Raw genomic sequence first — 13,054 nt, 5'->3', positions numbered from 1 at the left:
TAACCATATCTTATGGTATATGAAACTTTTCTTTTGAGACTAGTTCTCTTTATCTCATGCAGACTGAAAGTGCAGCTGCCATTCACAGGCTAGATCATATAATTGACTGGCATGAAAGCTTGAACATTTTCTGTTTCCAACTTGGACTGTTTCTCCTCTTTTAGGCAGCCTGGTGGTCCCCCTTGCCGTGCTCTCAGGGCCTCACCATATTGGTAAAAATTTAGTGAGGACATCCAATTGACCTACCTCACTCTAGCTCTGAACTACTGAGCTCAAGCGATCCACTAGCCCCATTCTTCCCAGTAGCAGGGTTTACAGCAATGTACCGATATGGCTTTGTGCAGTTTTTCACACCCATAATCCCTTACCCTCTGCCAAAGTGATTTTCCTCAAGTATAAGCCTGACCCTGTCATCCCTCTACCCTCACTCAATAAACTGCAGTGTCTCTCTATTGCCTCCTGTATCAATTATAAAATCTTCTGTTTGGCATTTAAAGCCCTTCCTATCTTTATAAATTTTACTGCCTCTCCATGAACTCTTATGATCCATCAACACTGATGTCCTTGCTATTCCTTGAGCATGATACTCCATGTCCTAACTCAGTGCCTTTTCCCTGGCTGTCCCCTAAGCTTAGAATGCTCTCCTCCACTTCTGTCCACTGCCATCTCTGGATTCTTTCAAGACTCGCTCAAATCTCATCCTTTGCAGGAAGCTGTTCCTTTCCCCTCCACCTATTATTCAGTGCATTCCCTTTGAGATGACCTCCCATTGCACTGGAATGTGTGGAGTGTTCAGGGAGGACTTAGAGCCTCTGGTGTGAGGACTTGCTGAGCCCTCTTCAGGGTTGCTGATCCACCGTTGGTGTTGACTTTTCACTTGACTCTCACTTGTGGCTCCAAGAAGCTGTAGCGTGTGCAGCAGCCACACCCCAGTAAAACTGTCCTGGCAGACAGGCTAAACCAGGTTCAGAATAACCAACAGGCCTCAAACCTGTCTGAGAATCAGAAGGATGTCTACACCAAGCATGTGAAGACTTCCCCCAGCAGACTGTGAGGATGAGAATAATTTGTTCCAATGGCCACGAAGGTAGCTGAAGCAGGGATTGAAGAGCACTTAGAATTTGGTCATCCATTGCATTGTGGGCCATTGCGCGTCACCTTGACTTTTGTCTTGCCACTGGACTTCAGTGACTCTGGAAGACAGAGTGAGGCTGTTGACTTTGTGAAGCTCTGCCTCACTCAAATCCAATTCATATGTAAGTGCAGACATCACTCCGTGATATCATTGGTCTTCTTTGAAAATGAAGGATGAACAACAACAACAGTGCCTCCCACTTATGCCATATGTGTATATATAGACACACCCACATATATATCTTGTGTATACATAGTTGTTTGCATATTATCTCACTTGTTAGAATATAAGCTTCCTGAGGGCAGGTATCTTGTTCTTTCTTTTCTTTGTATCCTCAGCACTTAGCATGGTGCCTGGCACGTAATAAGCTAATGAACTATGAACTATGAACACTTGTTGATGATGAAGAAGGGAGGGGTACACATTTTCTCAGTTATTCTCTGGGGATAAACTTGGTCATTTTAGTCATACAGAGTTCAGTTTCAATTTGTTGTCATTTCCATTTTTGTTGTAGTAGTCATTATTTTCCTGTGAACCATGACATTTCTTAGTTTTTGTTGAGTGGTATTCATCCTCCTCCTTTTTACTCTCATTACTAGGTTGATACTACTGGGGGTCTGACTTGTAACAAGATATATCTAGTTTACTCACTCATAAACCTCAGATTTTGGAGGAAAAAAAAAGAAAGATAAAAAAGTCTTCCAAGGCTCTAATTTTTATGGCTGCTCTAATACCTTTAAGACATGATGATGTTTCAAGTTGTCCAAGCACTTACATTCACTGGAGACATGTGACTAATGTACTCTGGACATTGTTAATGCCTAAATAAATATTCCATGCATGTAAAAAGGATATGAAGAATTTGGTAGCAGGCATATATCTGACTGTCTCTTAGAAGGGCAGAGACCTCATCTTCCCCAAAGATTATTTTAAAATTCCAACACCTACTACAGTATTATGTTCACACGGGTGCTGAATATTTTTAATGAGTAATATGGGGCTACTCAAAATTCAACTAAATCTCTGAGCAAGCTATTCAGCCATGGCGGAATTAATTCTCTTTTTTTAGGTCAACCTTTAACTTCAGTCCGTATTATGAAAATGATCCAGATGTTGGAATGAGTCACTTTCAACGGAGTTAATGCTCTAATAAGCCACATTGGTTTGTCACTATTTAATAGTGCTTTTGGGTCATTTTGGGTAAATTTCAGTGCCCACTGTGCCTCGGCAGTACTACTAGCAGATTGAAATACATAATTTCAACATCCCAGCAGCAATTTTCTGGCTTGACAGAAATCCAAATTGGCCCCTCTGGGTCAATCAATTCAATTCAATTTTTATGGAGCACAAATATTTATGTCTCAGGCATCGAGAGGGCATGAGGCATTGTTCTTGATCTTAAGGAAATTTCAGTCCAGTAAGAGATATTGGACATGTACACAAATCATTATAAACCAAATTAGAACATAAATGTGTAGACATACAAAATGCTCTGAGTAATTTAAGCTGGCACATAGTAGGTGCTTAACAAACGCTTGCTACTTTATTAATCTGAGATGGGAGTTAGTACTTCTAGCTGAGAGAAATAATAATAATAATAATAGGTAACCTTTATATAATGCTTTAAGGTTTGCAAAGTGACTTCGATGTGTTATCTCATTTGATTCTCACAGCCCCGTGAAGTGGGGGCCATTATTTTTTCCACTTTATAGATCAGGAAACTGAGGCTGAAAGAAATTGAATGACTTACTCAGGGTCACACAGCTAATAAGTGTCTGAAGCAGAATTTGAACTCAGTTCTTCTTCAATCCAGGTCCAGGACCATATGCCATTCATTTACTACCTTCACATAGGTTGTACTTGAGCTTGCTTTTGAAAGACAGGGAAATTTCAACAGAATTAGATGGGAAAAGGAGGTGAGAAGGAAAGGGGACAAGTGCCTTTATACTTGTATGGGGTAATATGAGCAGAAGCACAGAGACAGGAAAAGGTGGGATGAATTCAGAGAATGTTGAGAAATCCAGTTGGACAAAGATAACATATGAAAGAAAGTAGTGTAAAAGAAGGGGCAGTTAGGTGTTGCAGTGAATAGAGCTCTGGGCCTGGAGTCAGGAAGATCTGAGTTCAAATTTGGGCTCAGACACTTACTAGCTGTGTCACTCTGGGCAAGTCACTTAACCCCTATTTGCCTCAGTTCCTTATCTGTAAAATGGGGATACACTGGAGAAGGAAATGGCAAATCACTGTAGTGTCCTTGCCAAGAAATCCTGTAGACTACAACTGAATGACTGACTGCACAACAAGAAGTATAAAAGAAAGCTAGAAAGCAAAGTGAGTGGAACCAGATTATGGAAGGTCTTTTGAGCCAGGTGAGGGAGTTCATACTCTATTGGTGTCAAATAGGTAGATACTCAAGATTTTTGAAGTGGGGAGTAAAATGATCAGAATTGTCCTTTAAGGAAGATTAATCTACCAGCAATATATAGGATAGATTGAAATAGAAAGAGATTGGGTGCAGGGAAACCAATTGAAGCAATTGTAGAAATGCAGGTAAAGGATAATGAATATAGTGATGGTGGGAACAGAAATAAAGGGACAGATGTAAGAGATCTTGCATGGACACCATTGGTTAGATTTGAGGACTAATGAGGTAGAGTCCTAGAATCTCAGAATTGGAAGGTATCTCAGTTATTATCTAAAGTAACTTGAATAGTAATTTCTTCTATATCAAGCAGCTATCCAAATTCTGTTTGCAGACTTCCACTGATGGGGATTCACAGGATGTCATCACTTTAGAACAGCTATAACTCTTGAAAATTTTTTTTCTTTTCAGTAAGCTGGCTTTCTCTGAATCTACTAACCATTAATTCTTCATTCTGTCCCTTGGGGCCCTGTCAAGCAAATCTAATCTCTCTTTCACGAGGCAGCACTTCAAATATTTGGGATCCTAGGAATTGAAATTGGAAGGTATTTGAGACATACTCTAATTCAATCTTCTAATTTTATAGACAAGGAAACTGAGGCCTTGAATGACAAGAAGTCTCATGTAGGTAGTAAGTAGTGCAGCCAGTATTGATAGTTATCATCCCCCCTCTTCTACACCAGGCTAAATATCATCAAAGTTAAAAAAAAAGTGGTTCTAAGTATGAGTGATTAGGAAAATGGTGGGACTATTTGCAGAAATAGGGAAATTATGAAGAGAAACAGATTTTGGAGGGAAAAGATCAGTTTGTTTTTGGACAGGTTAAGGATGAGGTATCAGGACATACAACAGGGAATTGGAAATGTGTATGTATGTATATATGTATTTATTATATACACATATGTCTGTATGCATGTATGTTGTTCAATCATTTCAATTGTGTCCAAACCCATTTGGGTTTTCTTGGCAATGGAGTGGTTTGCCATTTCCTTCTCCAGCTCATTTTACAGATGAGGAACTGAGGCAAACAGAGTCAAGTGACTTGCCCAGGGTCACACAGATAGTAAGTGTCTGAGGCCTCGTTTGAATCCAGGAAGACGAGTCTTCCTGACTCCAGACTCTATCTGCTGCATCACCTAGCTGCCCATATATACGTAGAGATGTATGTATTTGTATATGTTTGAGTGTGTGTGTGTGTGTGTGTGTGTGTGTGTGTATATGTCAGTAGTATCTGATATCTACATATTTAGAAGGTTGTAGTTAAAACAAGCTATAAAAAATGTGATATTGTCAGAGGAGAGAGCATAAATAGAAGCTAGAAGAAAACTCAAGTCAGAACCTTGAATGTAAAGTGTGTCATGGAGACTAAGTGAGGCGTAGCGCTCGTACTAGATTACCTCCTAGGCCCCTCCTTCCTGCTTTAACATAGTATAAATATACTATGAGAAAGTACCATGAAGGAATGCACAGTCAAGAGCTTCAGGGGCTACAGACGTAAGAACTAAGAAAAAGCTTTTGGCTTTGAAGATAATTGACATTAAAAGGCCATTAATTATTCCTGGAGTGATGGGAGTGGAAGCAGAAGTACAAGGAGTTAAGGAATGGTTAGTTGAAAAGGAGTGATGGATTGCTCTTTCTGAAATGTTTGTCAGTAAAGGAGGGAAGGTAGGTGGGACAGTAGCTTGAAATAATGAATTAGTATGTGGAAGGCATGTGTGTGTGTGTGTGTGTTGTGTGTTGTGTGTGTGTGTGTGTAAGAAAAAAAGAAAACTGAGTAAAAGGCAGCAGTGAAGAGAGCATTGGAAGATACAAAAAAGAAGATGTGATAGGGTGAAATCCTGGGATGGGAGAAGTGGCATAGGTGAAAAGAGCCTATGCAAGATAGAAGATCCTTGAGATAGGAAAAAGAAAGAGAGATTTTTGCTTTTTTCTTATAGTAATTTGAAGTGTGGTCCTGAAAGTGATTGGGGATGGTAAACTTGTATGCTGGACTTGCTTTTAGAATTAGCAGGAAATGTGCAGTATTGGGAATTGAATAAATGGAGTTTTGCATTTACTGAATAAAAAAAAATAGTAGTAACTTGATCATATTCTCTTGGCCTTCTTTTGGAGCTGACCCCATAGGAGATGCAACATGCTTGTTTTCTCTACCAGCTCCCTTCACACACCCCCCTTCCCCTTTCCCTTTAAAGGACATGCAATCTCTTGCTTAAGACTATACAGTTATTCTGAAATATTTTTGCTTACTCTCCTGGCCGATAGCATCATCCCCCGCCCCTGTCTCGTAAAGATAAAATATCTTGTTTTTTTTAACGTTTCATAGTAACAGCACAGTTCAGTTAAACTCTTAACAATAAAATGCCTTTTTTTAAAGGAAGAAGAGATGCCAGAAGTAGAAATTGACATTGATGATCTTCTTGATGCAGACAGTGAAGAGGAGAGAGCTCTCAAATTACAGGTAAGTAGTTTTTAAAAATGTATACTATTCAAATAATGGATAACTTAATGGTTGTTGTCCTTTGTACTCCAAGAGGATTGAAGTGACATCACTAAGCATCCAACTGTGGCTGATACTATGTGCTAGGCACTGTGCTAAGTGCTGGGGATCCAAAGAAAGGTAAAAACAAACAATCCCTGGTCTCAAAGAGCTCACAGTGTAATGGGGGAGATAACAGGCAAACTACTACGTACAAACAAGATATAATCAGGATAAATTGTGGGTAATCTCATAGGGTAGGGGCTATAAATACAAATAACAAATTAATAAATAAATAAAGGCTTCCATAGAAGGTGGGATAATCGCTGCATTGGAAGGAAGCCAGGAGGAGGCAATGAGGAAGGAGAGTATTCCAGGCATAGGGGACAATCAGTAAAAATGCCTGAAGTTGGGCCATTGAGTCTTTTGTTCAAGGAACAGAAGGTGACCAATGTCACCGGATTGCAAGTATGTAATGATCAAGCTGTTCATTATCCAAAGAGGAGAGTCTAGATGAATTCAAATCACGTTATCTTTTTCTGTGGATAAGATCTGTAGATCTTACATATATCGTCTCTTTGATTCTCACCATTTTCCTGGGAGAAGTGTAGGTTTTATCTCCAAAGATGCACTGTCTGGAGAGAAAAGTTCTATGTTTAAAGGTGATATGAGTACATATGTAACCTGGGCTAGAAGTGATCTAGAGTCTGTATTACCTACACAGTATTGTAGCACCCACTCATCTGGATCTTCATTGTCCTTTCTTGTGTTACAGTTTTATTAGTTGAGTGCTGCCAAAACATTTGATATTAGAGTGTGTTTCTCTGGTAGCATGTTGGCAGAAAATGGAAGCTGCAATGCCTGGTATTTCTTTAATTTAAAACAAATACTTTACTACTTCCCTCTTTAGAGGTGGTATCTAAAAACCTTTTCTGCACCTTGGAGTCTCTTAAGTTAATGAATCTCTGTGATGTGTCACTCTTCCTCATATTAAAATATTGCTAGCCAAGGTCTGTGATCTCTAAAGATAATCCGGGTTTTGCTCCAAATGAGCTAATAATTGCTAATATCTTTCCAATTGAGAAGTGCCCCTAAGTTGAATGTTGTAGTTTTAAACACCCTTTGTAACCAATGATTAATCTTTGTCGGTATTATTAACAGACAAATATACTATGCCTCTAAAAGTGTGTACCAATGAATAAAAACTGAGAAAAATGTTAATATAGACATACACCAAGAATGTAGAGAATTTAATGGCAAAACAAGATTGTATAGACTTCGAGCTGGGAGGGACCTCAAAGATGATAAAATCATACATTTAAAGGTGGAAGGGCTCTTAGACCTCATCTAGTTTAAACTCTCATTTTAGTCAAATGAGGCCCAAAGAGGTTAAATGCTTTGTCTAAGATCATACAAGTGGTAAGTAGCAGAGCTAGGATTTAAACCCAGGTCCTTTGACCCTAAATACAGAGTTCTTTCTGACTATCCCACCCTGTCTCTTATCTTGTCTAGCCCCTTATGCCACAAATGAGGGAATTTAGCTTGGAGAAGGGCTAAATGATTAGTCCATGATCACAAATAAGTTGGGCAACAGAATGGGAACTTGAAACCAGGTCTTTGGACTTGGTCTGATGTACCTTTTACAATTTTCCCGTTTCTTTTGACATTTAATACTAATGGTGCATTAGCACCAAAATGAGAGGAGAGGGAAAAATGAAAAAAATCATCCAAGTTAAGTGGGGACTCTTAAAAAATCATATGGGTCATTGGGTATAGCTTTCACCTAATGGGAGAAGAGATAGAATAGTGGAGTGGTTCACGTAGCTGTTTATTTTAGTTTACTAAGTTGTTGCATTCAGAGTGATAGGGGAGGCTGCTGCTCTATTCTGACTGGACTTTGATGGATACCTTAATATCCCAGGAAAAATTATAGGATTTTAAATTATAACTTCCCTTTTCCATTTCCTCTGAGAAGTATTGCTAACCTGTTCAAGGGCAGAGTGTCCATTTCAGTTCCAAGAGAAGGATAGTTCCTTCTTTTCAGAAACATGGAATCCTCTCTGAGGTGGAAGATTCTTCTCTATGGGCTACAATATTTCTAAACACAAAAGCTTTTCTTGCTTGAGGCTCACAAATCCCATGCTTAAGGAAAAAAGAATAGCCCTAGATAGTTGATATGCAATCTTGAGTTGTCTTGTTTAAAATGGTACTGCATAGATGAAATGACTTTAAAAACTGTAATCGCTTTTTACAATTGTTAAATTGACCTATTTGTGTGTTTAATTCTAGGAAGCTCTTGTAGACTGCTACAAACCAACAGAGGTAAACAAATCACTTTTCTTAAATGACATGTTTTTTTCCCCCTTATTAAAGCAGTTTGTCTCTCTAAGTAGCCTTGATTTAAAAGTTAACTGGATATATGATAATTAACAATCGGTATCTATAAATGCATATGTTTTAGCAGTTTGGACCTGATGATTTCTAAGCCTGAACATGCCCAGTTAAGGAGAACTTGAAAACAAATGGAAATGTACTCACTGAATACTTTCTATATACAAATCTCAACTTCATAGGAAGTGCTGAGGAAATGGAATTACTCCAGTCTAGGCTTTATAATTACAAATTTGGCAAATACATACTGTTGGGGGATTATACCTGTCCAGCCTAGAAGATTATCAAAGTACTTGTGTAATTCTGAGCTTTGTGTGGCTATTTAATCAGCTATATACACATACATATACATGTATACCCAAGTGCTTTTAGAAGTGAAAGCAAATGGATATTTATATGAAAGATTACAGTGTTATAGGGTATTTAGTCTCAGCAACTATGAATATAGATAATGGAAAGCTAAAATATTTTCATTTCAGGCGCAAAAACTCTGTAAAAGAAATTTGTCTAATATATGACTGTAACAGTTCAGCAAAATTTAAGCAAGATAGTAATTCTCTAGACCTGTAGAGTTATTTGTAACATCAGAGAGATCACAATGAGACTTTGAGTGACTGTATAGGGCAAAATGAATGTTTTTTTAAAGTTACTGTAAGCACTAAGAGAAGAATGCTTGACATCAGAAAGTGTGTAAGATTGAAATTCAGTACAATTCAATGAATATGTATTAAGCATTTATTACTGTGTGAGGTACTGAGAATCCACAGATGAAGATTGTCTCTGCCCTCAAGAATCTTATATTCTTTGGAATTTAATAACAACAAAAATAACATACATTTATATAAAACTTTAAGGTTTGTGAAACACTTTTCTCACAACAACCCTTAGTACTAGTGTCATTATTCACATTTTGTAGATGAGGGAACGGAGGGGCTGAGAGGTTAAATGACTTATCCCATGATTACACAGCTAATGATTTAAAGGTGGGATTTGAACCCAACTCTACTGACTTCAAGTCCAGAGCCAATCTATTAGATAGAAGACTTAAAGCCATCTCTTAAAAACAAAACCAAACCAAACCTAAACTTTTTTAATTCTGAATTTAAACACCAAAAAAGGAGCATTTCTATATACACAACATATTTCTATATGCACAGTAGAACACAAAATAAGGGTTTATATGAAATTCCAGCTCTTCATTTCATAACACTTGCTTTTAATACACACACACGTGCGCGCGCACACACACACACACACACACACATATGTACATTACTTTCAAAACTGTCAGCTTGACTGTGCTTTCTGAAGTTCCTTCTGTGCATTTAAAAATGCTATGGTGACCCTTTTTTTGGGGGGGGCAGGTGTATCAATATTGCTAAACCTTTCTCCCACTCTACCCTCTTCCTAATTAAAAAATGGGAGAAATAAACAAAAAGAAACCTTGTAATAAATGAGTATAGTCAAACAAAATGATATCCATGCAGTGGCCATGTCCTAGAAATGAGAACATATGGCTGTGAGTAAGGTGTAAGAAGACTGGAAAGGTAGGAGGAGGCTAACTTATGAAGGGCTTTGAATGCTAAATAGAGTATTTTGTATTTGATTCTGAACATGATAAGGAGTCGTTTGAGTTTATTGAGCGTGTGTGTGTGTGTGTGTGTGTGTGTGTGTGTGTGTGTGTGTGTATGATATTATTGGATCTGCACTTTAGGGAAATGGTTTTAGTGGCTGAATGGAAGATGAATTGGAGCAGAAAGAGAGTTGAAGCAGGCAGACCTACAATAGGCGATTTCAATAGTTGAAGTATGAGGTGATGAGGGATTGCACTGAAGGGGTGGCAGTGTCATAGGAGAGAAGGTATATTTGAGAGATGTTGCAAAGGTGAAATTAACAAGCCTTGGCAAGAGCTTGGATATGAGGGGGGTAAGAGGTAGTGAGGAGTCCAGGATTACTCGTAGGTTGTAAGCCTGAAGGATCAGGAGGATAATATTGCCTTCTATCATACTAGGGAAGGTGCGGGAGAGGGAAGGTCCAGTTTCTACCATGTAGGATAATATTCAACTTTACAGGACAAGTTATTCTTGTTTGCAAGTCTGTATCATTTTGGAATACGGTGTTACAAGATCTCCTCTCATTTGTAGTACAAGCTCCCAATTCTCTTGTGGTCTTGACTGTGTTTTCTTGTAAGTTGAACTGCATCTTTCTGAATGTTTTGAGTATTTTTCTTCTGACATGAAAGCTCTGGAGTTTGGTTATGACATTCTTGGGACTTTTCCTTTTGGGTTCCTTTGAATTCCTGATTAGTGGATTCTTTCTGTCTTCACTCTCTGATTCTATTAGATCTGGGTACTTTTCATTTATGGTTTCTTGATATCCAGTGACCAGGCTTTTCATTTTATCATGGTTTACAAGGGAGTTCAGTGATTCTCAAGTTATCTCTCTTTGACCTGTTTTCCAAGTCAATTGTTGACATCAGATATTAAACACTTCTTCTATTTGTTCACTATCTTGATTTTGTTCTAATATTTCTTGTGTTTCATAGAGTCATTGATTTCTTTTCGAGCTATTCTACTTTTCAGGGAGTCCGTTTCTTGGGTAAGATTTACCACTTTTTCTTCCCCCATCAATTCTTTCCTATAATATTTTTATTTCACTTCTAATGCCCCCGTCCTCTCTCCCCCTTTCTGCATCTTGCTTCATTTCTTCTAGGTAATCTTAAAATATTTGTGGCCAAGCCATTTTTTCCTTTTGGTTCCTATTTATAGATTTTATGGCGTTATTTAGTCCTTATTTTGAGGGAGTCTCTAGATTTCCAATTATTTGTTATTTTGGTTGGTGTTTTCTCTGATGTGTTCCTCTCTCCAGCTGTAGTTCCTGAATTGAGTCTTTATGCCAGGACCAGGCTATGCTGCCTAGAATGCTTTTGGATGATATAGTTGGGTCTGCTTGGCCTTGTTCTGGGTCACCTGGGTTCTAATCTGCCTGCCTTTTCCTGGAGTTAGGCCCCTGGATCTTTGAGGTTCATAGCACTATCTTCATAGACCTCCCTAGTACCTTAGGAGAGTGTGTGGGACTTTGGAATCTTTGTGTGCATTGGCTTATCTCAGTTTGATCACTATCATACCTGCACTAGTCCCTGTGGCTCCCCTGGCACTCCGAGAGCCTTATCCTGGGAGCTTTCTGACTGCCCTGGAGTTTTTTTAGGAGAACATTCTGTTTTTGTGATCCCAGACACAGAACCCTGCGGAATACATGTGTCTCTGGTCAGGCTAAGAGGTTAAGAACTTGTTTGCTGGCATCAGTGCTGGCTTTGCCATTTGCCTTCCTCTCCCCACCCTTTATTATGGATTGTGAACTTTTGGCTGACTTTCTATATAGTTCTGAGATGGAATAAGCCACTTGCTCTAGTTTCTTATTAAATTTCTTGATCATTATCTGTTCTGATGCTAATTTTAGGTTTTTGCTAGTGTAGGTATGTGGGATCAGGGCCATTTGCCTCCATTCAGGCAGCCACCTTGGCTAGAATTTGAATCAAAAAAGTTTTTTATAGTTAGAGGGATCCTAGCAAGTCATTTAACTGAGCTTCTTCATTTCATAAATGAGGAAACTAAAGCCAAGTAGATTTAAATTATTTGCTTCAGGTTAAACTGGTGGTTAGTAGTGTAATCAGAACATGAGCCCAACTCCCCTGTCCCCCCTTTTCAAAATAAAATATTCACTTGCGATAGAGAAGATTTATTGTGGGAGTCATTGGTTTTTTAATTCTGTGATTCAGTGTTGTAGAGCTGATTCTGGCTTTCCCCCAGAGAGATACTGATGTTATCTGAAGATGTCTGCTTTGTCACTCCTCCTTGTGTTTGGGTTGTAGCTGCATCTCTCTTTGTGTGGGTCTCTTTCTTTCTCTCACTTCATTGCTACAGCAATCTCTTCTTATTTTCTTCAGTGGTCTTATGGCCAGCTGCCTTATAGAATACTGAAGAATTAGAACCTGGCAGATAGAGCTCTCTTCTTTCAAATTGCTTTCAATAGCTGCATTTAGATTTTGATGTGATGAGTAGTTTTTTCAGTAATTGACTACCTACCTTCCACTCACTGTGTAAGAATAGTGCCTAAATAACATCATTATATCAACACAATTCATTAAACACCTACTGTGTGCCTAAGCACTGATGATATAAAAATAAAAAAGTCCCTTCACTCAAAGAGCTTCTACTGTATCTGGGCAGGGGATGATGTGCATATAACTAAGTGCAAACTACTTAAAAAGTAATTTGTTGAGGTAGGAGAACTAGCAACATGAAAGGAAACATACCCTTGCCATTTAAAACACTATAAACATGAGCTCAGTGTGTGTGTGAGTTGTGCATAAATACATACTGGCATCTTGTCGCTTTCTATGAAGTCCATCTTTCAGAACAGTTCCTTTAGCTGGTGATGGGAAACTTCAAAAGCGTTGGGACTTGGTGCACTATGTTGAATAGTTAAGCTTCAAAAAAAGCCACAGTTAATAGTGATGATAAAGTAATGTAGTGGGGAGGAATTTACAGAAACGCTATAGACTCGGTCCACATGAAATTCAGCAAGTACGTAATTATTCCAAATCATAACACATGCTTAGCATAGTGGG

At 38.5% G+C, this 13,054-nt stretch overlaps 1 protein-coding gene across 1 annotated transcript in view; it reads left to right on the top strand.

Annotated features, from left to right (window-relative positions):
- The window catches only part of PPP1R14C (protein phosphatase 1 regulatory inhibitor subunit 14C), a 109,593-nt gene that overhangs the window by 81,125 nt on the left and 15,414 nt on the right, over positions 1-13,054 (top strand). Inside the window, exons 2-3 of the mRNA XM_020986600.2 lie at positions 5,932-6,015; positions 8,323-8,355. Coding sequence (XP_020842259.1) covers positions 5,932-6,015; positions 8,323-8,355 — 117 coding nt within the window. The remainder of the gene's footprint in view (positions 1-5,931; positions 6,016-8,322; positions 8,356-13,054) is intronic.

The sequence above is a fragment of the Phascolarctos cinereus genome, unplaced genomic scaffold (assembly GCF_003287225.1).
Source record: "Phascolarctos cinereus isolate Bilbo 61053 unplaced genomic scaffold, phaCin_HiC Scaffold_5;HRSCAF=322, whole genome shotgun sequence".
In the NCBI taxonomy this organism is placed as follows: Eukaryota; Metazoa; Chordata; class Mammalia; order Diprotodontia; family Phascolarctidae; genus Phascolarctos; species Phascolarctos cinereus.
The sequence above is the reverse complement of the archived record's forward strand: the minus strand, read 5'-3'. Positions and strand labels throughout refer to the sequence as shown.